The sequence below is a fragment of the Lissotriton helveticus genome, chromosome 3_2, assembly GCF_964261635.1.
Source record: "Lissotriton helveticus chromosome 3_2, aLisHel1.1, whole genome shotgun sequence".
Classification (NCBI taxonomy): Eukaryota; Metazoa; Chordata; class Amphibia; order Caudata; family Salamandridae; genus Lissotriton; species Lissotriton helveticus.
The window spans coordinates 295238530-295265480 of NC_136062.1; the positions used below are offsets into that span (position 1 = coordinate 295238530).

Below are 26951 nucleotides of genomic sequence, written 5' to 3' on the forward strand. Positions count from 1 at the left end.
TATGTTGCCTCTAGGTGAGCCAAGGTACGGAGGGCAGCTGCAAATTGTAGATTAAACATGGAGTAAAACCTATAGACCTAAAACATGATAGGCATGTGAATGTAGATGAGCATTTACAGTTCAGTAGGTCTTGCAATTGCGAATTTGAGCTAATGGCAATGCCTTTAATATTAAAAGGCATTTTCATTTACAATACTAATAGTTCAAAGTTTTGCAAATACAATACCTATTGTATTGCAGAGCGCTGTGTCCCTGTAGCGTGTGCCACGCTCAGCATGCAAGTTATAGCAGCATAGCGCTCTATCAGAGAAGCTGCCGCCATTGTCCCCATCAGTGTCATTAAACAAAATAGTGTTCACACACTTATAATGCAGGCCATGTAACAAGCCAAGTAAAAGGTTGTCGTTAGGGGCAACAACAAATGCAGACAAGGCGGTACCAAAGCGGGAACAACAAGCCTATTTACAAATCAGATGCCAGCTTTCAGAAAGAATAGTGACACAAGCCAATGACAAACGTGGGCGGAGAGTGGGCAGGGCTTACAGTGCATACTCTAAAGACAGCATGCCTAGCAGAGTGAGCAGAGTATGCGCGCTGCCGCTAGGCTCGACCTAAATAAACTTGTTTCAACCATAGGCTCTACTCTTTGATTTGGTTACAATACAGGGAAACAAATATCAGCCAGAATTTAGAAAATTGCATAAGTGTGCATATTTATTCCATATCATTGTACAACGTATACATGTTTGCTTCTAAAACAAGTGTCAATTAAAGTGAGGTCATACCAATTTACTATCCCCAAACACCAATAAAATACACTTTAATGATCTCTCCAAATTCTAGACCCTCCCAAATGTAACGGAACACTTCTTTTCACTGGTTAAAACACAATGGAATGCAAATTCACGCTCGAACATGGTCCTACAAATTTTAATGAGGTGCAGGTACACTTTGCAGGAATTTAGACCTTTAAGAATTCGGTGGCAACAAATTCCTTTTTTTGTACCTACAGTCACAGATCAAGTTCACAGCTGAATAAAACCCATAAAAACATCTCTGCTGAAGAAAACTATTTTATGAAGCTCTTGTCATTGTACAATATCAAAAGGTTTTACGACAATCTTGTCTTCCGTCTGAAGTAGCACCAATCCATGATTGATCTGGTTTCCTAAATCAACGCCGCCCCACATTTATCTGGTGAAAGGAAAATGCTGGAGCCGGGGATTACAACCGTTGCCTCTTGATTCCTGAACGCAGTCTGCAAGGATTCCGTTGCAACACTCTAAACAAGCATTAGGCAACATCTCTCAAAAGGGCACATTCAATCTGGAGCGGCTGAACTCCGACTGCTTGCCTTTCAGGGCTCGCCCAGCATCCCGCAAACTGGACGATTGGCAGATGCTCGTGAGAACTAACTTGCTTTTCTTTAATAAAAAAAAACAAAAACGTACTGGGACTTTTGGCAAGCAGGTGTAACAAAAAAAACAAGTGTGGCGGTAGTAAGGGCAGTTTTTTCACAAGTTATTTAACTCCAGTAAAGTCTGGTCCAGCATCTGGTGCATGCCAAGGTTCTCTTCTTTGGCATGCGCCACTTTCTCTGTGAAGGAATTAAAAAAAAAAAATCCATGAATATTGCATTCTTCTTTTACTTCCAAGAACGCCTATTCTGACGACCAAAAGCATGCAATGGTTATTTTCAAGTGCGTGCGCATGACATTTCTCAATTCCACACAGTCATGCATCTACTAAACCCACCATCATTAGTATGATCTAAAAAACTGCTGGAGGCTTCTTGGAACTGCTGTCCCCCCAAAAAATCTCACGTCGGAAAGTACACCAACTAGCAACTGAGAAGGCTTTTGGCGACATCCAATTTCAGGAATAAGGCAAACCTCCAGAGAGCAATTTCTATAGGAGGACACATCTTTCAGAAGACTTCAAGCTTTGGAAACTTTAAACAAACTTTCTGAAAAGTGAGATCTTTTAGGGAGTGTGCAGCTGTACCAAACCAACCCCCCCCCCCCCCCAAAAACAAAATTACACAACACAAAATGCATGCACAATTCATTTCAATAGCAACATTGGATTAAGTAATTAAACAAGCCCAATTAAGGCCTTTGTACACAGTAGCAGAAACACCGCTCAGACGTGCAAGTTTGCCTTACATTTAACAATAATTTGTTTTTAAAAATGACCCCCACATCATAAACCACCATCATTCATATTCAAGAAGCAAGTATTTGGGAACCTGTTTAAAGTCATTGTAAAAAGTAACTTCTAGGACAATGAGAAATAAGTTACACATCCAAATAGGACAACCTGTTGAAATTATGTTTACCAGGACATAGCGCGTCATGAGGTACTGGACAAAAAAAAAAAAAAAAAAACTATCCTTATGGCAACTGCACTCCATTAACCTCCCACCCCCTCCATCATAGGGCCTGCATCCCAAAGTTCCAGCAAAGCACCGCACATGCCTTAGTACATCTCGCTAAGATAAACTCTAGGCAAGTCGAGCAGGTTATGCATTACAGTCACAACTCATTGACACTGCAGTTTAATCCTCATTCAAGGCCAGTTTTAGTTCATTAGTCAGACTCCTGTTTTGCTCAAGTTGCTGGTAGAGTTGGTCTGTACAGTCAGCAAGCAGGTTAAAGGAAAAAAGAAAGAAAGGCAGGAGCAATGATTAGATAGCAGAAACCAGACCAACAGGAAGTGTAATAAAGACAGGGAATTCAGATTACAGAAAGATGCAAAAGACCACACAGCAGGAAAAAAGATGTTACCATGGTTCCAATTTGGCCACCAGACTTCCCTGTACAGATGGAAAAACGCCTACAGAGCAGCTAAGAGTTTGCACAGTTAGAAGTTGTCAAGATACAAGTGGGAAGAAGGCGAAAAGGGTTACAGTAAAGTGAATAAATGTAAACCAATACTTACCGCTGGTGCTCATTCACTTTATGCAGATTGCAAACCAATGGCACCAGGCTCATGGGTAAGATGGGTAAGATGACCCCCAGAATAAGCTATTAACTGGTTTTACATTTAGCCTTATCTGCCCACTCCCCATTGATGATCATTGCTATTTTGGTCAAAAGCTTTCTAATTCTTGGCAAAGCCTCTGCTAAAAAAAAATAAAAAAAAAAAATGGGCATAATAGGTCGAAAGCATGGGCTAATATCAACTGATGCATGGACAGACTTACGATTAAACACTCATGGCACAGCTATAAAGCAATCGAACTTCTAATCAGACAATGGAGAATTTACAGGATCAGGAGATCACGGAGGAAAGGCCAACTAAAATACCCCCACCTTCCAATGCACTAAGTACGCAACGGAACACTTAGGACAAGTTCCATTTACACCAGAATAAACATGGATCAAGCAGATTTCATAGGGTCTGATGGGCTTCCATAAAAAGCAAGCACAATTACTTCACTTTTAAAAGATGAACGCAGACCAAGCCAGAGGCAAGACTCAGCTTCAACAGGGTTACACAAACAGTAGAAGTACTGCAAGTTATTCATGAAGCAAGACTCGTTAAGACTATTAAACAAAATTTAGAGGAGGAAAGCGGTTGTTAACTAAATTAAGCAATAGTCTTTTATTCCACTTCAGCTGAGGTGCAGATGGATTTCTACAAAAAGGAATTGGGCAACTTGTGTTTCTTTTCTGTATTACATAGGTAGCAAAATGAAGCATTATTTTGTACTGGTTTAAGGATAAAGCATCCGATCTTCCGAAAGGATAATAAATAAATTAAAAGACGGTTGCATCCGGTACGGAAGGCACTGTCAGTTTGAATATGAAATCTCAGAGTTCCAGACCAAAGTATTTTGCTGCAAATTCTCAGTCTTGTGAAATAATTGCTGGCCTGTTCTGTGCATTAGTGAACTGAGGAAGAACCATTTATAGATCAAACAAAGACAGAATAAGAGGCAAAATTACTCAGATTGTACATGCAGAGTAACCTTACGCACTGAATAAGTCTGTGAGGAAGGGGGGCAGGGCAGGGGAGAGGGCGAAGAGGAAAAAAAAAACTGCATGAAAGAAGTCCCATTCCTGACACCGAAATCTACCTTAAATAGCCCACCCCGTAACACATGCCTAGACACAGCAGGACGTGTGGGTGTGTGTGTGTGTGTGAAGAGATTGAGGGCGGGGGGAGAGAAGTTTAGAACCCCAAAAACAGAACTGTACGTTAGGAAAGGGCATACATACCAAGACTCCTAAAGCTGGATGTGAGAATCCAGATTTAAAAAAAATATATAAGCTGCTGGTTTACTTTAATCCCATTCAAAACTTTTCACTTATATATTCATTAATAGGAAATTAAAATCCACCGTTTTGAAACCCCATAACAAATGTTGCCATAATGAAAAGCAAAAGTAAAATGCGTAAAGAGCATGGCAAAAATCTGATATACCTAAAAGACTGGGTCACAGGTGTTCTGAAGAGATAGTGGCGGACACAGATCGGGAAGAGTAACTAGGAGGGATTGGGACAATAGTGTTAGAAGAGATTACAAACCAAGCGTAGTTTGAGAGGATAAGGCGGCAGAAGCAGGCATTAAAGGAATGTTAAATTGTAAATCGAAGTGATTTCTGCAACAGGTCGTATCACACAGAGTTGGCTTCATAAAGTTCTCCAAAAACATACGACCTTTTATGTCATACAGTCTCACTCGTACCATACAAAGGCAAGAGGCTCACCTAGTGTGCCTGCAGACCTAAGCTCATATGAGCTTCTATGAGAAGTTTCCATGTCATATTACTTGGTCACATGGCAGCAAGCTCAACATCCAATTACAACTGAAGACTGTCAACGAAAATTGATGAAAGGCTGGGTCTTTATTAACCAACAAAGCCGCCATCTTGAAATGGGGGGGGGATCATTTAACACCATACAAGTAGGGAAACCAAATTAGGTTTATTCACTATACTTTTAATAAATTACATAGGTTTTAAAAACACGCTGGAATTTTAAGTTCTGGCAATAGCACAAAACATAGCTATGGGATTCTGGTCCCCAAACATATCTATGAAATTTTTTACTGCAACAGTTATATAGTGGCAGAAAAGTACATGCTCCAGTTAGATGAGCTAGTAGGTGGAGCAGACACTACTAGAAAACCAATATCCGTACCAGATACGAACACAGCCATTACCGTATGCCGTAATGTCCCATGTGAACGCCCTATAAACTTGATATTTGTTGTATATCACTTTGTACTCTAACATGTAAATACCAATAAAAATGTATTTTTTTAAAGTGATAGAGACAAACGCCGCAAAAAAATACCCTGGTTGGAGTAGGGGGTAAGCGGGTGGGGCAGAGGGAGAAAAAACTGGCACAAGCTTATTCTTTGGAAAACAAGGGACCTCTATAGTAACAGCTAGCTATAACATAGGGAAATTGAAATAGTGTAGAAAAATAGCTAAATGCTGATTTTAAACCGTACACCTATTAAATATTACCTCTTAAGCAAGAAAAGAACAAGAGAACCACCCTATTCTCACAGATAAACCACCTTACTCACAAATGTGTGCACACACAATTTAGTATCAAAACAGATTCTTATTTTATATCGCTCATGATTAACTTAGTAAATCAAATATTCATATAAGATATCAAATTCATAGTTATTTCAAGAAATTGATTTCAGACCAACAATATTGTACATAGATCATATACGATAGACGTGAAGTTGATGGAGGCAGTGCGGCAGCTGTCAACTACGTGAGTTTCGGCATACGTGCCTTCATCAGGTAGCAGTCTATTGCACATATAATTTTTGAGTATCGTCGATGGTGTACTGTAGTTTTGATGTATCTAAATTCTATTGGCTGGGTGTATAGATCTGAAAAATCGCACAGAAAATGTCTCCCACGTTATCGGTATAATGTCCAGGAGTATAAACTTAGAGCTATATCCGGTGAATAAGCACAATGCTATCCTTTAGCTAAGTTCCGATTATGTGTGGTTCGAAATGCGTTTGTACAATTAGTGGCGCCAGGATGGATTAATAAATTGTGTCGGCTGTGATGTGACTAAGATATTGCCCTGATGGGTCAGATCGATTTAGTCGTCTATCCCTCTAACCGGGGCGCCGCAGGCCGGGGACATGCGCGGATTCAAAACATGAGCCCTTGACTGGCCGAAATGACACAGGCTGTTGAATAGCGACCACCATCGATCGCTGCAAACCGGGACCATGTAGTGAGCGGAGGTAAGTTTAGTAGGTGGGTGAGCCACACAAAAGAAAGGCATTCAGCCTCCATGATTAAAGAATAAGTGTGGCATGCGGAACAGAAACATGCTAACGCTTATGATGTGCTAGTTTAGAAATTTTTATTTATTTTTAAGTGTCAGGAACTAAATGAGACAAGTGAAGGTTACAAGTAATGGGTGGCCTGCTCCATGGGAGGGAACAAACAAAAAGGAAGGACAAAAGTACTTGGAAGCAAGAATGTTTAAAGGACGAACAAATTTTAAAATCAGTGAGCGGGCTGTAAGCCCACAAAGTATTTATTTATTTTATTTATTCAAAGTTTTATATAGCGCGAACAAGATCCTTACAGATATCAGAGCGCTTCACAGAGACAGGGGCAAGGGCAACAGGAATGAACAAGATAATGGGAGCAATATAGTAGTCACTAAACATATAGGATAACAATAATGTACAGAAACATATCAAAACCTATCAAAATACAGTCAGGTAAACAAGTAATATAAATCCAACAAGGAGTAGCATATATTGGTCGATAGGGCGAGAGTAGCATAGTAGTGCCCCTCTAGGTAGTAGGATAGTGCCAAAGGGCAGGGTGATCAGAGATACAGCGCGATGCAGAGACTCAGTTCCAGTCTCTAATGTTCAGGAGATCTTGGCCAGAAGGATTCTCTTCACCTCTTTCTTGAAGAGTGCAGTGGAGGAGATAAGCCTCGTTTCCGGAGGGAGCGCATTCCAGATCCTGGGTGCCATTCCTGAGAAGGAGCGCTTGTATGTTTTTTCTTTCCGGAATCTACTAGGTTTCAGAAGTAGATTTTTTGTACTACGATTGGATCTCGACCCTCCTGATATAGACAACTTTTGCGCGAGGTAGTTGGGTGCTTTGTGGTGCACCGCCGAGTGTGTCATTATTGCAATTTTTAGTTGAATTCTGGCTTCAAAAGGCAGCCATTTTAGAGATTTTAGGTCTGGGGAAATATGCGAATGTTTTGAGCCAGTAATGAGTCTCGCGGCAGCGTTCGGGGAGGCTCTTAGGGGTGCTGTTGTGGATAGCGGGAGTCCGCTGAGGGCCACAATTCCGTAGTCTATGCGAGGGATGACTAAAGCTTGTACAGCAGTTTGGAAGTCTTTGGCAGGGAGGAAGGGTTTGAGTTTACTCAGTGTGTTGATTTGGAAATTAGCCCCTTTTGTGGCTATGCTAACGTGCTGTTGCATGTTGAGCTTGGCGTCAACTGTGATGCCTAGGGATTTCGCTGAGTCCACGATAGTAGGTTGGACATTGAGTGCTGTTAGGTTATTGAGCCACGTTTGGGTGGTGGAAGTTTGCCGGGGGTGAGATGAGTAGGAACTCAGTTTTCAGCGCATTTAGTTTGAGGTGATTAACGGCCAGCCAGGATTGAGTGTTGCTAAGTGTGGAATTCAGTAGTTTGATATCTTCCGGGGATTGTAGCTTTAGGTAAAGTTGTGTCATCGGCGTACATATGGAATTGAACATTGGATGCTTGGAGCAAGGTGGCGAGTGGTTAGAGCGGCAGACCCTGATGCAGAGGTCTAGCCCGGGACCAGGGTTCAATTGCCCGCCTCGGCGGGTCTTGAGCTCAAAAATTCCACGGACCTGATAATTCTCGCCTCGGTGCCTATTCCAATCATGGAGTCCCACTCTGCAACTCTGGGCATAGCTTGCTTAATCTCCACAACGGCCCCCACAACGCTAAGGATGCCTGGCCTCCACCTTGGGGGTGCCCAGGAGTGGACACCTCACAGGGAAAGCCAGGATGGGTTCCACAGCGGTATTCGTACAAGCGCCTTGAGACCCTTGCGGGTGAGTAGTGCGCTATACAAGTATCAATTTACATTACATTTACATGACGAGGTTGAACAGTGTGGGGGAGAGGCAGGATCCTTGTGGGACACCTAGGTCTGCAGGCACTGGTTTAGATAGCACATTGTCGATCTTGAACTTCTGCGACCGGTTATGAAGGAAAGAAGCAAACCATTTGAGAACAGTTCCCGAGAGACCCATTCTAGTGCTTAGCAGCTCCAATAAGTTCTCATGTTTGACCGTGTCAAAAGCTGACGATAGGTCAAGAAGGATGAGGAGACAGGAATCATTGCGGTCAAGGATTTGGAGGGCGTCATCAATTATGTGTGTCATAGCTGTTTCCGTGCTATGTTTCGCTCGGAAGCCTGATTGACCAATTTGACCTTCTCAACACTCACCAATGTGTTTTGTTAGTTGGACACATTTCTCCAGCAGTTTGGCCAGGGTGGGGATATTGGTGATAGGCCGGTAGTTGTTCAGGTCAGACGGATCAGCTGTGGGTTTCTTGAGTATAGGTGTGACTTGCCCCAACTTGAGGGAGTCTGGGATGAGACCTTGTTGAAGAGAGCTGTTGATGATTTTGGTCCAAAGAGGGAGGAGCAAGGGGGTGAAGTCTTTTACTGCATTAGCAGGTAGGGGGTCTGTGAGGTGATTAGAGGGCTTCAGAGTGCAGAGTAGTTTGTATAGATCTTCTTCCGTGTAGCTGTCGAAGTGCAGCCATGATGCATTGTTTTTAGGTTGAATGTTGGACATTCTGGTGTGATTGGGGAATCGGCTTAAATCCATGACGAGGTCATTTCTTATGTTGTCGGTCTTTTGCTTAAAGAAAGCAGAGAAGGCTTCACAGTGTGGGGTGTCGCTTGTTGCTTTGTTTGATTGTAAGGGTTGTGCCTTTGTTTGAGTCTTGATTAGTTCGAACAGTTTCCTTGGCATGTTTTTTGCTTGGTCCAGTAGACGGCTAAAGAAGTCCGACTTTGTGCGCTTTATTTTCCTGAAATAGTCATTTCTCTTTTTTTTAAGCGTCTTTAGATGCAGTGATGAGGGGTCAGATCTCCAGGTACGCTCTGCCATTCGCATAGTGCGCTTGTCGTCATTGAGTCTGCCATCGTACCAGGGGTTAGAAATTTTGTTGGACTCTCTTCAGTTGCAGTGGAGCGACTTCTTTGACTATTAGTTTCATAGAGTCAAGGTAGTGGTCGGTCAGTGCTTGGGCATCCGAGACACCTGGAGGGGGAAGGAGGAGATTGTCTAGGTGGGGAGGGAGTGTAGTGGGGTTAAGACTCTTCATGTCCCTTTTCCAGATTTTGGATTTGGTGGGCTGAACCGGGTTAGGTTTAACTTTTTCGTTAATAGAGAAGGTGATAATGTGGTGGTCTGACCAGTCACAGGGTTTGATCGGCTCCAGTTTGGTGGAGTCCTCCTTGGCGATGATGAGATCGAGTATTGCGCCTTTGTCGTGTGTTGGTCTATCACATATTTGGGTGAGGTCAAGCACATTAAGGAAAGTTTTGAGACTGTTCACCTCTGTGTCTTTCTGATCATTCCAGTGGAGGTTAAAGTCACCCAAGTAGATTTGGGTGATCTGCCGACCGGCATTGGAGGTGATCGTGTCCATGAGTTGTTGGGTGAATATGAGGTTGTCGCCAGGCGGGTGATAGATGAGATGTAAAGCACAAACTTGTTTGCCCTCGCTGGTGATCGAGGCAGAGGAGTTCACAGGAGGTGAGGGAGGGGGAGGCGGCTTTAGTGACGGAGAGGTTGCTCCTAAAAATGCATGCAATTCCCCCGCCCGTCTTGACAGGCCTATCCAGTCTAATGATGTGATAATTGGGGGGACTAATATGTCCATTATCGGGGTAGAGGCTTCAGTAAGCCACGTTTCCGTCAGAATGGCTAGGTCCAGTTCCATTGCTGAGACGAGATCAGCGATGTCGGAGGAGTGTCTTTGGGCCAATCTGCAGTTGAGTAGGATGCATTTGAGTTTGGGAGTGAGAAGGGTGGTCGAACCTTCTAGAGAGAGGGGGATTTTTCTGAGGTTGCTAGGGACGGAACCTCTGTTGCTATGGGTTGGGAGCCTCAGAGGGTTTGAGTGAGTTGTGGGTATGGGGATGCGTGTGTTGGATATGTGTTTTACAGGACCTGGGCCATAGGAGTGTAGGAGAGAGCATAGGTCGCGGTCAGACAGTGAGTTGAGGACACGGCGGGGGGAGTTATTGCGAACGGGGATAGTCGGCCATCTCGGGGATCGTTTGAGGCGAGTGTATGTAGGGAGGGTGCGTCGTTTGTAGGGTAGTGGGATGGTGGGAGGTAGGCTGGGCCGTGAGAGGAGGAGGTCTTTGATGTCGTGGACATCCTTTTTGACTTGTAGGAGATCCTCTTTGACTTGGAGGGTAGATAAGGTCGGGTCCAGAGGAGTAATGGAGATGGTGTTGGTGGTGAGAGCGATTGGTGAGTGGTTGAGTAGTGGGCTAGAGAGCGGGCAGGGTATCGGAGGGGGGGATATGCTGGCGTTGTTGAAGGGTTCTGCGGTGATAATGAGTGGGATGTTATTCGGAGTGTGGGCATATTTGTGGACGATGGGTGTTGGTGGAGTAGGTGGAGAGTGTGAGACATAAGTGGTGTCAACAGTGGGAGACGGTGCAGGTGAGTTAAAGAGAGAGTGAAGGCTGAAGACAGTGGGGGTGGCAGGAGGGTAGTGGGGGCTGAGAGTGGGAGGAGGGGGGGGATGTTAAGGTAAGAAAGGCGGTATGTTCTGTGGGGGTGTCGTGAGTGAGTGGGGAGGGAGCTGGGGGAAGGAGATGGATCTGCCTTGGGGGGGGAGGGAGAGGGAGGGGAGATAAACTCCGTACAGTGGCGTATTCAGAAGCGTTGAACAACATGTCACGAGGAGTGGGGGGGGGGGGGATGGGGGAGAAAGACCGGCCTGATCAGCGCATTATTAAAGCTGCCGTTTAAAAAAAAAACTAAATGAAACAACTTGCAGAAGAGATTTATATCAACATTTATTTCTTGCCTTCATGACGTAATTATAGTTAGAATCTTCACACATTCGGAGTTTAAAAAAAAAATAATAACTTGTAAACTGATGCTATCTTTTTGCAACAAATATCCAACTTCTTTGATTTGGGTAATTTTGCAGTAGGGATTCTATTTTTATTTTTCATGTTTGCAAGCCTGCTGTTTCGCACAAAAGACCTAGGTACCTAGAATGTAAGTGGTTTGTGGAAAAGGTGATGGGGGACCACGTATTATAAAGAAATAAAGTATCCACTGCCACAGATTAGGATACTGCAAGTCACATCGGAGCACAGAACCTTAAAAGAATTTGGTTTTCAGCCTAATTCCTTTATATGGAAAAGGATCGCCTCAGTGACTTGCAATAGGCTTATAATGTACGATGGAGGAATACTTAATACCATTCATCTCTCCTACTATGGTATGTTTGTCTCATGTACAACCTAGTGTAACACAAGGACATTCAGAGCAGGTTGAAAACCAAATGTTTCCAATTATGTTACGGTCGTGTTATGTAGTTGGCCAGGCAACTGGATACCACAGAGCTTGGGTATAAATTGACATGCAAATCTACCAACCAAAAGCTATGAAGAGACCACAGACCCATGGCACAGTTAGTGGCCTCTTCGGACTGAAGTAATCTACTCTAGAATAGATTGAAACAAGGAACATAGAACGTGATTCACATAACACCCTTTTATAAAGCTCAATTAGCGTCACTTTGGCCCTCACAGATTTTCTTCCTTACCAACTAGCTAAATACCTAGTACCTGCAACTAGGTCATGTGTTGCCCAGTGAACAAACAAAATGTTCGACCAGAGATGACTCCATTATGTAAAATTTAAGCTGCAATTACAGCTTCTCCAAATAGTGTCACTGCCATCAACTGACAAGTTAGTGCTAGACTCACATTTCGGGAACTATGGTTCATGCGCTGCACAAGTCTTAAAGTCTCTGCCAAGTGAACAAATAAAAAAAATTAAACTTGGGGCAGTGCGAGTTGTAAAGAGGAAGCACACTGAGCAATACAATTCGTTCCGCAAAACTTAGTCAATGGGTGATTTAAAGTTAAACAAAACCAAAAACTGAAGCATATTCTTCAAATGTGTGCTCTTTATTTCAAGCTTGGTGTATTGCGCAAGTGCAACTTGTTTAACTGCAGATGAAAGAGGACACATGCATAGTTCAACAAAGAAATATCCATCGATCCCTTGCATACATATTCAGTCCTCATCATTAACGTTTGGGATTTACAAGTGATGCATCAGAATACTATATTAATGACTGCAAACAGTCTATTTTTTAGAGTACTTTATAAAGCAAAGAATTGTATTTGTACTGTATGTGAGGAATCTTCAATTGCATAATTGAGTCTCTTGCTTGAGCCCCTCATTTGCTTAGCATTTTAGCATTGCCTTCTCCTGGCACAATGGTTTTCCAGCGATAGAACCGGCATCAGACTCTAAAAGATACATGGGTTCCATGCCCCATCTACTATGAGATTTGTGAAATATTTATGGATTAATGAACCCTCAACTGCTATTGACAGGTGCACAATCCGTTCTGATTTACATCCTGCTCGCTTTCTGGAGGTACTTAAGAAAAGCTGAAAGAACGGAGAAGAAATAATACCCATAAACACCACTTTGTGGGAAAGACACTTGCAGTTACATTACACGTGTTCAGGCCAGAGACTAGAGTGCCTCAATTTGGAGAGGATTTAATGGCCCAAAAAGCCAGATGTTGAGTTGCATCTATGCAGGCATCACAACATCATGTAACAGTATATAAGAGCCTATTTGGGCATGAGCTAGACGACTGACAAACATTACCTGGAAGCTACAACAGGGCCAAGATGTGATTGAGACTGGCCAAAGAGACGCAGGATATATGTAGGAACAATGTGGTTCAGAATTGTGGCAACCCTCAAGGCTTGTTTGACCAGAACAGTGCTGCGAATAAGGAGGTCTTTGAATCTAGAGTAAATTCTACTCAAAACACTTCTCTCCCTTTATTACGAAGTTCAGATCCTCCCAATAGGAATTTTGTAACAAGCGGCTAGACATCACCCTTCTTCGGATACAGCTTCTTTGAGCAACAGGGAGTACACAAAGAATACACTAGGAGCCAAGCATTAAAAAGGACAGCAGAGATACATTCACTTAAGAGGAGATAAAGTATAACCGTATTGGAACGTATGACAGTGTTATAAGATAGGAGTTACTCCAGGTGCCTGAAACATGCAAGCAGTCCTTAAGTGACAGACTAGCCCCAGTCATCGGGTTTCAATCAACAACATTGTATCCATAGGTCATTTGCATGCCTGGTCCTAGGCCGCAGATGGGTCATGGGAAAATTGAAAGCATGGCCGGAGTATCAGGAGTAAGATAAAATTCGAGTCTGCCTATCATATCCAGCAGGAGCTCGGTGCAGATTTGAACAAATACTGGTAGGAGGAAGACAAGCCCTCTTCACCCCCACCCCCCCCCAAAATACATACATAAAGGCATTATTGACTAGGCCGACCTACGGTGCAGAGGCGAAACAGGAATAGCATCTTTACAGCAGCAGGTTTTGCCTAAGAAGAGTAACGTGTCGAAGTCTGACATGCTACGGAACAGAGGACAGCTGAAGATCTAAGAGGAGGTGTGCGTGATTTGTATGTGAAAACCAATATTTTATGTATCGAATCATGCACTATAGGTAACCAAGAACGCTGCAGCCGAGAGCAGATACACCCAGCCCAACGCAGAACCATTTTAGACCTTCAATAATGTGAATTTTCCCATTGGGCACGTATTAACTACAACACTGCCTGAAGTACGTGGAACAAAGATCCGGCAAGACCAATCACAGCTCTGCGGATGCATTAAAAAAGGCTTAAGATTGCCAACGGGCTTCACATGATCAAACATTTTCTAAAGCTGCATACATCTCCCAACCAAAAGCATTTTTTTTGCCTTATTGCCGTACAACAGTAATAAACCATGTACAAAAAAAAAAATACAACACACCCTCTCAGTTAACCAAAACAACCCTCCAATTCAAAACCCGATATACACCAATGCAGTTACCCCCGCCCCACTAGATCGCAATAAACAAAACTTGATGTACACAATTGGTTTCCCTTGCAAACCAAGGAAAATAAAGTTTGGGGGATAAGCTAAAGACCTCGATCACTTTATCAGTCGATGTCCTTTAGGTTGGAGAAGGAAATCATCATCATAGAGGTATCAAGCAAAGATCAGATCAAGCATCTATAAAATCCAGCAACACATGTATACACGTGTGACAGGCAGACCTGCACCAGCAAACAAAGCAGAAACATTTAATGAGCCAAATCGTCTTGGTCCTTTTCAGATTAAGGAGTGCAAGGCTTCTGTCACAGCACAGAACAGAAGTCTCTTGGATAGTTGTTAGAGTAAGCACTTGCTGGGAGGGAGATACTCAATGGGCAGGATAGCTGGAATTTTAAAGAAAGATTTAGAACTACCATCTAAAATAGGCTTCCATTGCACAAATGGTAGAACCTGAAGGCCTATGCATCAGCCAAGTAATAAAATGGAGGATAAGGATGCCAATGACCCCACTCCTAGTTAACCGCATGCGGCGGTTATTTTTGCGCTGTGCGGATTTTTTCTAAAAGCCGCGTTACATGACAAGCTCAGCTCGTCATCAGCGTGCGAGCGGCACAACTCATGACAAGCTCAGCTCGTCATGAGCAGGCAAGGGGTTAATACTATTAGGTGCAAGAGTTTGTGGCCACGCAGAGGGTTGACTGGATGCAGAGATAAATTAGGCCAGCACGTGCCCAGCAAATTGCTCTGCTGATTACTTTGACGTTGTGGCCAAGGAAGAGAGGTTTGTACTGCTCATTTATTTTCCAGCCTGCCCCACGGAAAAGACCAGACTATGGGCTGATTTCTGGGAAGTAATCACCCATAAGCACTGGAAGGATCTTCAGATCTTCAAACAAATTGAGCTCTTCAGTTACCGCAAGGATATTATTTCTGTACTTGGGAATTCATTTGCACTCTAGAAGGATGTGCACAACATCACTCGACTTCCCAAGAGCATTATGGCTCAGAAGACTTATTCCATCTGTGACTTCTTTTGAGTATCCTAGACAACGTAATCTTGCTACGGTAAAGAATATGCATTTACCCGTACTTGACAAGGTCAAGAGATGTGGTTGCTGTTGGAGATGCAGTTCAGAAGCTTCAAGCCATGGGACATTTTCAACGGTTTCCTAATTTTCTTGCTATTGTTGATCCCTCTGAGTGCAGCACGACAGGCCACCCAACATGAATGTAGAAGAGAGGAACTGATGTAGGGGGTAAGTTTCATTTTCTTACTTCGGGTCACTTAGTCTTGCTTATTAACTTTCACGGGGGCAGATGTATACTTTCCAGCACAGATCTATCGGAGAGAATGAATATGCTGTGCGGTTTATCCCCATCACCTTTTTTGGACGTTTAAGCTAAACGGGGATGGGTATGCGGTCAGCATGCAACACAGATGTTGGGGTGGTATCGACTATGGTATCTGGAGCAAGGATTTCCAGTTTTGTGAGGATCTCAAGCCAGCCTTTCTCCACATCAGGTCTTTGTGCCTTAGGTAGAGATGTAGATCTTCCTTACCAAAAGCAAAGATGGCCTCCAAGCCCGAACACATCTAAAACCTCACGAGAAGCCAAGGATACATTAGCAATAGCTTCCATCTTACCAGATGACTTTCCCAAGGTGCAATTTCCTGGAAGTAGACAAAGCAAAGGTTTACCCAAAAAGGTGGCAACTACTTCTAGTGCTTCCCCTTAAAAAGGGTAGATAGTGCCGAGCTAGTCTTCTACAATAGCGGTCCCAAAACCATGATTTTGGGATAGTTTGTGGATTGAATTACCAATACCTTTACAACTATTTTCTGTATGTTGGAGAAATTGGAGGGTTTTCACTAAGCGCACCAGAAGCAATGAATTGTCAACATCTAGTAGCATAGGGACTTGGAGAGTTTGAATTTTTAATGTTATGGGATAAGCAGCTGAAATCTGCAACATATATGCCATTAGCTGGCCAGACAGTATGCAGATGTTAACTCAAAACTGCGCAGTATGACAAGCAAATCAGACTAGAAGATGTAGCCCAAAGGTGCACCACAAACTGGAGGTATGTGGGAGAGAAAAAAGCTGGGAAAGCAGTTTATATCGAATTAAGACTCGAGAGATTGTGGCATGTACACTCCATAACAATGGCTGTGTAACAAACTAGTTTCCTACAAAATGTGCTACAATTTACTGAACGTGGATTTTAAAGGGCTTTATTCATCAAATAAGCAGGCGAGTACACTAGCACTATGTGTGCCTTGTTTTATTGTGCCTTGCTTTTACTGTGCTGCTATTGTGATAGTTTTTCATTTTGTGCCATTTTCGCCCCTTGTGGGCTCCCCTTGCGGACACGTTGCTGGTGCTCTGGAGGCACGCCAGAGGCAAGCCCGTCTGCGCCTGTCCGCGCCCAGCGCCAGAACCCCTGGACCCCAAAGCCACCACAACACCAGACTGCACTACGACTCCAGCACCCTCCACACACTCAACCCCGGACGAGATCACTCCTGCTACCGGGCCACCCCGAAGCGCACCCAAGGGCCCTTCACCTGCCTGAACTTCAGCTTCACCAGCATCCGGCCTGCCAAACCATCAGCAAGAGAACCCAACCACCTCCGATGCATCCTCCTCAACACCCACTCTGCTCGCAAGCACGCCATCTAACTCTGGGACCTCTAAGACTCAACCAGCCCCGACGTCACCTTCCTGACTGAAACCTGGCTGACCACCACCTCAGAACCAGACATCGCCATAGCCATTCCAGAAGGCTACAAGACCTCCCGCAGAGACCGCACCAACGGAGTAGGAGGGGGAATCGCCATCATCCACAATGACACCCTCAGAGTCTCGACCAACACCGACGACATCCTCACCACCGCAGAGCACATGCACTTCCAGATCCACACCGACCCAAACACCCTCAGAGAAACACTAGTCTACAAATCACCCAGACCACAGTTCAGCGACTTCATGGCCGACCTCATCACGCAGGCACTCGCCTCCATGGACTACATCCTCCACGGGTACCTGAACTTCCACCTCGAGAACAACAACGACACCAACTCCACCACTGATCGACAACCTCGGACTCCAACAACTCGTGATGACACCCACCCATGCCGCTGGATACACACTGGACCCCATCTTCTCCGCAAGTCCCCCACGTCTCCTTCAACCACATCCCCGAATCCCACTGGACAGACCACAGGTGCGTCCACTTCACCTTCGGGAAACAAACCACACAGCACCGCACCCAACAGATGCCACGCCGCTGCTGGGTCAAGGTCACAGAGGATCAACCGCCGACCCCACCACCATCAACCTCAAACAGTGGATCAACGACTGCACCAACACCCTCGCCCCACTCAAGACCTTCGCCACCAATCACACCAACAAAAAAGCCGCCTGGTTCACTGAAGACCTCCGTACCTCCAAGCGCACCTGTCAGAAGCTGGAGAAGAGCTGGCTCCGCGACCGAACACCAGACAGCTACACAGCCCACAACACCACCAACTCATCAGGACGGCCTTCAAGTACCGCCTAGACGGCAACGCACACAACAGCAAAGAGCTCTTTAACATAGTGAAAGAACTCTCCAACACCAACAACATTCCACCATCACAAGACCTGTGCAAGTCACTGGTCACCATCTTTCACCGCAAGATCACCGACATCCACAACAGCTTCGACACAGCCACACCCACATCCACCGCCAAGACCACCCCACCTGCGACCGCCACCCGCACTAGTCGCCTGACCACTTGGTCCAACGTCAGCAACGAAGACACCATCAAGACCATGAACGCCATCTACTCTGGATCTCCATCTGACCCATGCCCACAGAGACCGCCCTCATCGCTGCAACCGACATCAGGATCCTTATGGACAAAGGAGAAACAGCAGCCCTCATCCTCCTGGACCTATCAGAAGCCTTCGACAAGGTCTGCCACCGCACCCTAACAGCATGCCTCCATGATGCCGGAATCTAAGAGAATGCCCTTGCCTGGACCACATCCTCTCTCTCTCTCCGGCAGAACCCAGACCATCCGCCTCCTGCTCCAAGACCACCGAGATCTGCTGCGTTCCACAGCGATCATCCCTCAGCCCGACGCTGTTCAATATCTACATGGCATCACTCACCCACGTTGCAACATAGCCTCAACATCAGCTCCTACGCCGACGACACCCAGCTGATCATGCCCCACACCGCCAAAGCCAACCTCCACAGAGAAATGTAGGCCGTCGCCGAATGGATGGCAGGCTGAAGCTGAATTCAGACAAGACGAGGTCCTCATCCTCTGCCCCACCCCCTCAGCCTGGGACGACTCCTGGTGGCCAACATCGCTAGGAACAGCCCCAGAACCCACTGACCACGCACGCAACATGGGGGGGGGGGGGGGGGAAGGGGGATGTTATCCTCGACTCCACCCTCTCCATGACCAAGCAGGTCAACGCCGTCACCGCTTCTTGCTTCAACACCCTCCGAATGCTCCGCAGGATCTTCAAATGCATCCCCTCCGACACGAGAAAAACAGTCACCCAGGCCCTCATCACCAGCAGACTGGACTACGGGAACGCCCTCTACGCAGGAAGAACCAAGCTCCTAAGACGGCTGCAACGCATCCAGGACACCGGCACAACTGATCCTAGACGTTCCCCGACGCAGCCACATCACACCTGAGGCCTGTATTGGCTCCCAGTCAACCGGATCACCTTCAAGCTCCTCATCCACACACACAAAGCCTTACACAACGCCGGACCAGCATACTCAACGACAGACTCCGCTTCTACACCCCCACCCGCAGCCTCCGCTCTACCCAACCTCGCCCCAGTCCCACGCATCCGGAAAACCACCGCTATCAGCAGATCCTTCTCCTCCCTCGCCGCCAAGACCTGGAACACTCCTTACCAGCCTTCGACAGACCCAGGACCTGCTGCCCTTCACAAGACCTCAAGACCTGGCTTTTTGATCAGTAGCAGCCCCCCCCCCCCCCCAGCACCGCGAGACCCTCACGGGTACGTAGCGCGCTCTACTACTGAATGATTGAGTGTTGAAAACGTTACATGTAGCATGACCGGTTTAGAGGACTGTCCAGGAGCCTGAGGAAAGGAGTCTTAGACAGCCAGGCAAAACAGCTGAAAGAGGTGCTGACCTCTGTAGAACTCTGCCAAATGGTGGTAGGGTCTACGCATGAGATGGGCCACAGTAGATTTAATTATTTTAGAGGTTTTATATAGCGCTGGCTGGACCCAGGGGTATCAGAGCGCTTTACATTTTTGAGACAAGGTCAGTAAGACATGGGTCATACATAGCATAAATGAGTATAAACATAAGTCTCCGCCATACATATTTCAAAATGATAAATATGGGAAATAAGAACACCGAAAAGTGGGAGATGTGATAATCAAAAATAACCAGGCATACATTGAAAATTGCAGAGGAGGATAGGGAGGTTGGTGGTCAGAATTGGGTTTGTAAGGGCGAGAGCTGTAGGGTCAGAAATGAGGGCAGACGGAGGACAAGGGAAGGGGGGTGAAGGGTGGAGTGAAGGTGGTAAACAGGGAGGTGGAAGTGACGAGGAGGAAGGGCGAAGTAAGGCTGAAAAGAAGGGAGGCAGATGTATCTGAGGTCGGACAGAAGTGGCCAGTGGAAGATGGCAGATAAGGATTATGGTCCCCAATATTTATTGAGGAGATGTAGTTTGAGTTCTTTTTTGAAGCAAGGGTAGGAAGGGTTGTAACGAAGGTCAGTTGGAAGGGCATTCCAAATGTATGGAGCGTTGCCGGAAAAGGACCGAGACTGGGTGGTTTTCTTTTTTTGAAGGGGGGGGATAAGAAGGAAGGTGTTTGTGCTTCTCAAGGAACGGGAGCAACCGGCTTTTGTGAGTTTGTTAGCGAGGTAGGTCGGTGTATTCTGATGGAGAATTGTGTGTAATGCAGGCTGTTTTGTACGTGGATCTACCTTCAATGGGGAGCCATTTAAGGATTTTAAGGGTATGGGAGATGTGGTCGAATCGCTTGCAGTCAGAGGTAAGCCTAGCTGCAAGGTACAGCACAGATTTAAGCGGTGCGAGGTGGATCTTGGGAATTCCGGTGAGAATGGCATTGCCATAGTCGATGCGAGAAAGAACAAGGGATTGGACTGCTAGTTTGAAATCATCGATAGGGATGAAGGGCTGGATTTTCTTAAGGTGGCGGAGAGTGAAGAGGGCTCCTTTGGCAGAATTATTGATGTGTGTCTTGAGGGTTAGGAGGTCGTCAAGTGAGATACCTAGTGATTTGACCGAGGACAAAGATAAGGAGCAGTTGAGGGCATTAAGGTCAGAGATCCAATTCTGAATAGGGAGCTGGTTCTTTTTAGGGGAAAAAAGAATTATTTCAGTTTTTTTAGGGTTGAGTTTGAGGTGGTTAGTGTGGAACCAGGCTTGAATCTTGATGAGTGTTGTTGAGGTGAAGGATGTCAGCATGGGTTTTAATCTTATAATAGAGTTGGGTGTCATCGGCATAGAGATGGTAGTTGATCCCGGCTTGTTTAAGAATGAGTGTGAGGGGTTCCATGAAAAGGTTAAAGAGAGAGGGAGAGAGGATGGATCCTTGCGGAACTCCTAAGGAGATGAAGGTAGGGTTAGATTGGGTCGTCTCACCCGTTGTCCAGCCCTATTGTCGTCTCCCCTTGCTCCTGGTCGGACCATCATCTAATCCAGGCCCGACTCTCCCTTCCCAAACGAACGGCAAACGCTCTGCCAGAGTGGAAAGTACTGCGGAGTTGGAACAAGATTAATGCAGACGACTTTGTAACCACCCTACTTCACTCCGATCCATCATTGACATTAAAGGGAAACTTGGAGGCGGATTGTGTCCTTAAGCCTCAACGATAGGGTGGCAGCATCGACGTTGTGGCACCAGCTCACAGGGTTAGAATCCTGGACAAGGGAAAAGGGCACCTTGGTATAACGATGCACTTAGAAAAATGAAACAATCACTACACCAGTGTGAGAGAGCCCAGACAGCCTATGTATCAATGTTCGCCTCCTACAAAAAGGCCATCATATTACGGAGGCTGAATTTTACGAGACTAAGATTGCTGCAGCCGTCAATGCCCAGAAAGACCTTCAGGGTCTTGAATGAAGAAAGGACAAGGGGCAAACTCCCTCCTTTAGCCTGGAAGACTAATAAATGCCAGTCCTTTTTCTCCGGGAAAATAAAGGAGCATTTGACGGAAATTCATCGCACTATGACTCTACCCTGTTTTACAGGCCCTACCATCACACCCCCTCTAACCACCCTGCCACCACTCACCAAGTAGTTCCTGACCATCCTGGGCGGGTGAAATCAGGCTCACCAGTAAACCCCTGTCTACCTAAGATTTTCAATATGGCCTTTCTGGGAATTGATTAGGTGCTCTCTCTCCTCAATCATTCCCTGGAATTGGGGTTTGTCCCTGCTAGTTTCAAGGAGGCCCGTGTTAACCTGCTTTAAAAAAATGGGCTCAGACTCCAGGAATTAAAAAAAAAAAAAAGTTTGCCAATCTCACAGCTGCCTTTTCTGGCCAAACTACTGAACAGCACGTTCTACAATCCCTCTCCCGCCATCTTGAAGACAGACCATCACGTCTTAGAATCTAATCAGGCCGGATTTAGGGCCCACCACAGAATTGGTCATGCTTTCCGTGCTGGATGACCTGAGACTCAGGGCCGATAAAAAAAATGCTGTGTGCCCTGGTGCTGTTTGACCTATCCGCGGTATTTGACACCGTCAATCATGAGTGTCGCGCATCTGGGAATTCGAGGCATGGCCCTTGCTTGGCTCACCTCCTTTCTCAAAGACCGCTCCCAGAGTCCAGCTAGCTGACCTGGCGTTCGATCCAGCCACTCTTTCCCCAGGGCTCAGCACTATCGCCCCTTCTTTTCAATGCTCATCTACAGACCCTGATCTCCGCACTGAATCAGATGGGAGTGTCGGATTTATAACTACGCAGACGACACCCAAATCATTATCCAGATAGACAGTTAATCTATGACACATCTAAGGATGCAAAACATTTTGAAATCTGTCAACTGGATGGCGGCGAACTCTCTAAAGATAAACCCTGATAAAACAGAGGTACTGGCGGTTACCACAGCTTCCAACCCATGGAACGACCTCTTCTGGCCAAAAGAACTTGGGCCTTTCCCGGAACCAACCGTGGCAAGCCTGGGCATCAAAATTGAAGCCAAGCTATCCATGATACAACAGGTGGCGGCAGTCGTGGGAACTTGCGTTGGACTGCTGAGACGGCTGCGAAAACTGTCCCCACTCACCTTTGCCACACTCAGACAGGCGGTCTCAACTATGACACGGTCGAGTCTGGACTATGGCAACTCTTTGTACTCTGGCATCCCGCAACAACTTCTGTCCACACTACAGGTGGTCATGAATGACGCTGCCAGGCTCATTTTTAAAAAGCAGAGACAGGCACACGCCACGCCTCTATGCGACCTACATTGGCTCCCGGTCAGGCAGAGAAGTTCAAAGGTCTCTGCATTACACATAAAACCATCTATGGCCAAGCCCCAAGATACATCAAGGACCGCTTAGCCACCTACATCCCTAGTAGGGCGCTTCGGTCAGCAGAGGCCAGCCTACTAGTATGCCCCCGTTTCAACCGGTCTTCCATGGGCGGGAGAGCTTTCTCAACATCAATCCCTCAGGTGTGGAACAGCCACCCGGCAAACCTGCGCAAGGAAGCCAACCTCCTCCATTTTAGGAAGAAGCTGAAGACTGCTTTTCTCAGGCCTAGGGCAATACTCAAGCTAGCCCCCTGGCCATTCCATCGGTTTTAGGTGCTCCCTCTAAACAGCGCTTAGAGACCTGAGTGATAATGCGCTTTATAAACCTAAAATCACAATTTAAGATGGGTAAAGACTGTAGATCAAATTGCTAACTGCACCAGATGTATCAAGGGCTACAGTACGATTAGATTAAGTGACAAAACAGATTAAATATTGCACTCTGAGAAGCTCCAGTAGGACTGCAACAGAAGAACATATCAATATGTGCAATGAGAACTTGCAGAACTATATCATGATCCGTTTAATGTCCCCGGGTGAGATTTTGGAACTATTCTATAAACATTAAAACCTCTAGATTTAAATGACAGGAAGTACATCACATACCTCTTGAACATCTAAACCGGTGTGCTGAGCACACAAAATTATAAAGTGTACAGCAGGCTTCACAAGAATGTACTTGCTAAAATGAGTTAAAGATTACCAGTAGGCTAATTACAGCAACAAGTCAACATTTCCATGGAGGTTGGCATGCAGGGATGACAATGGGTGCATTGTGGCAGCACATGTACATTTTAAAAGTTGTGATTCCCACCAATCAGAAAACATAAAAATATGGGCCAACTCCTAGTCATTGCGACCTGTACCAACATGTGCATGGACTATTACTGAATAGCAACTGTTCAACACCTACAGTCATTAAGACAATACTACTTTGCTTAAAAGAAAAAACAAAGAAAAATAACTTACAGCAGGCGATCAAGCTTTTGATTTATTAATGTGAATCATTTAGTAATAAATAATCAATAAATAGCAAACCGATACAGTTTATACAAGAGGTGGTTTATTTTACAGTGAATGATATTGTGCTACTGTACAATGGAAGACACAGCAAGGCCCCTGGCGTGAGCCAATGCTGCAAAGTAAGACAACCCAGAGAGGACAGGCTAGTAGAACAGAGCAGGAGAGCAGCAGAGAGCCCATAAAAGATGGTTATCCAATCCAGGCGAGGAGGCCTTTGAAGGAGATTATCTGGATGAAGATAAAGGTGGAAAAATATTTCATGATCCAGAGACCATTTAGATGGGGCAAAGCCAAATTTCTAGGGAAAAGGCATGCCAGGAGGGGGGGGGGGGTTCAGATTAGTGAGCATCACAGCACACCTGTAGATGTGAAATACTGTCAACAGGAAATTGGGAAACTCGGGGGGCAGGGGGTGGTAGCTTACAGGGGTGAAGTAATGTGATTGGGTGCCAAGTCATACGTGAGTTCAAAAAGCCACAGGATGACGGTCCAGGTGTGAAGCGGAGACCATTCATCTTGCCAGAGCAAGAACAGGGTAGCAAGATTCAGTAGTGGTTGATATCAATAGGAAAAGTCCACTTCCAGGTCAGCAGCGTGTTAGTGCAATAATTACAATGCAAGTGTACTTGGACTCAAACCGACAGTTTGAATGAAAAGAAAGGAAAGGTTAGAACTGAAGGCAACAGAAAGTTTGTGGATTAGTCAGATTTTAAATTTCGGCTAAAAACAAAAATGTAAGTGGAAAAATGAAATGCAAAACCTTCACACCACGTACACACTGGCTCCAACCAAATTCTTAATACCAATATTTATCTGTCCAAATATGGTGGATTACAAAAATAAACATTTGGTGAGAGCCATAGGTTTAGGTTTTCGCATTTTATTGTTTTCTTTTTTACAAAATTAGTGCATGTGAGAAAAGTCAGTTTTGCATAGGTTGACTGTTTGCATATAAAGGAGAACGTTTAGTCGACTTCTGTTCAGCATTTGACAATAGCAGTATGAAAAAAAAATCAAAGTGCCATCTAATTCACAGCCAAGACATTCCCCCTGACAAGAAATACCCAGGAATCTATCCATCTCATCCTGCGTTCCCCAGACAAGCTTCCTACTCGGCCTGCCACTGCAGACATTAACCCACAAGTTACATTGCAAATTGCTTTCTGCTCCCTCATTTAACTTTCTTGGATACATTCTTCAAAAACCCCAGTTTACTTTGGGGCTAACCACCTCAACAGATACTAAGAAAAACTGAAAGGGTAGTTCTGTTTCTCATGCGGAACAGAGCACAGTTCGCTCAGCCGTAGCATCCTACATTAAGTGAAGTTAGGGCCAGGTTTTCATTCCTTCAGACTTTGCTCTGAGGCCATCTCATAAACCCAGCTGACTTGGTCAGGTTTTGGGTCAAAAAAGGGCACGTGCACATTTCAAAGTTGCCAAAACAGAAGTGAACTAAACTGATAAAATAATGAATGAAACAAGGAGGATTTATATGGAAACACATTAGAGGTAAAAGGATAGAAGTGAGTTTATTAGGCAAGTATGAGGGTACAGAAGCAGGCAAGCACAGTAGGAAAACATTTACATTGAAGTCATATCGTTGAGAGCATGGTCCAGCTCCTCGCTGATTGCTTTGTACTTCAGTTTCTGAGCATACAACTCGTCTACAAAGACGCACGGAGAATGGAGGAAAGCAGGAAGATGCAGAGGGGAGGCCAGGTGATGGAAGGAGGTGGCAGTGAGGGACGCCATCGAGAGAGGCAGCAGAAAGGGAAAGTGCACAGAATGGAGCGGTGAGGCAGTCAGCCAGGACAACAAGGTGAAAAACAGAAGTAAAGAAAAAATAAATTAGCAAATGGAGAAAATATTGCATGAACAACCAGTATGAGACAGAAAACCCTCCTCAGAAACTGAAACCATGGAATAGAAAATACAACCAGCTCCTTAGGAAAGACGTGCAAGACCTAAGCCACAGTCCTAAGGGGAGCAGTGCATGAAACCAAAGTGCTGCTTCCAGCAGTTTGATTCCCTGTACAGGCCTCTTGCACTCCTACGTATTTGGCCAACAAATAAAGTCTCATTAGGCTTATAGGCCTTGGGACAGCCAGTTGCTTCGAAGAATTTCCAGGGTACCATCTTCCTGGGAGCTCTCCGTCAGCTTAAATGACCACTCCTACCAGGTAATGATGTTCACTGCATCTAACCATTAGGCGACTGAATAATCAATTTATCATCAGTGGCTATAAAAAGATTACTTGATGGCTCTTTGTATTTTCCCTATAGTAATCAGGTATAAACGGGGCTAGATTACATATGCAACGTACTTCTCTACAGGGGCAGCGAAGGCCCTATGCAGGAGCGTGGCAATTAAACACTCATTAGTTATTGGAGTTTACACTTGTATCAAGAATGGGCAACATTGGTTTAATGCGTTAGACATCTGTGCAACGGATCTGAACACTTCTGCAGAACAGTGAAGCTCTAAACGGACAAACGCTCAGGGAAATAATGCAGTAACTACAGTATCTGTGTACCACTTGATGGTCGACGTTTGCACAACCGGGAGGAAGACACAGCATTGGTCCTTTCTGGAGTAAATTCAGTGCATACCATAAGTGACACCACCACCTACGGGTAAAGGACTTTAAACCGGCTATAAGCATCAGATACCCGAAGGAAGACCCATTTTAATGATGCAACAAATTAGCAATGGAGAACATTTAATGATTGTAGTCCTGCCCTTGTACCAGTTTAATTCAAAAGAGTCGTTGCTTGTTCCTATGGACAGCTGCCATTTACAGTAGTCTGACTTCTAGGGGCATGGGAGCTGGAAACTAGCATTAGAAGGAGCCCAAACGAAGATATACATGTGAAATTGTAAACAAACTGAGGCCATGGAGGATCAGCAGACAGTTTAACCAAAGAAGACCCGAACCACAGAATACAAATGGAGAAAACATACCTTCCAAGTCATCAATGCTCTTTTCCAGTTTGGCTACCGTCCTTTCTGCAAACTCTGCGCGGGTCTCAGCCTTGGAAGAGAATGCCAGACCAAACATTAAAAAGGTTTGGAGCAAGGAAGCGGGCGCACACAAACAAATGCACTGCTAACATTCTACAGGATGCATGTACAGTCATACCCCCCCTTCCACAAGAATAAGAACCCAATAACATTAACTGGGTGGAGAGAGCAGGAACCAATCTAGGTGACCA

The 26951-nt window shown here is 45.3% G+C and overlaps 1 protein-coding gene across 15 annotated transcripts in view; it reads right to left on the reverse strand.

The window, feature by feature from the left end:
- Positions 1-687: 687 nt before the first annotated feature.
- The window catches only part of TPM1 (tropomyosin 1), a 45286-nt gene continuing 19022 nt past the window's right edge, over positions 688-26951 (reverse strand). For 7 of the 15 annotated variants that reach the window (XM_078685281.1, XM_078685280.1, XM_078685285.1 and 4 more), the window contains 2 exons: positions 26701-26770; positions 688-1597 (listed from right to left, as the gene is read on the reverse strand). In XM_078685281.1, the coding sequence (XP_078541407.1) occupies positions 1515-1597; positions 26701-26770 (153 nt within the window). In that variant the 3' untranslated portion in view covers positions 688-1514. Of the gene's footprint in view, positions 1598-23756; positions 23967-25248; positions 25403-26700; positions 26771-26951 lie in introns of those variants that run through there. The other 8 variants (XM_078685279.1, XM_078685283.1, XM_078685292.1 and 5 more) reach the window with 2 other exon arrangements.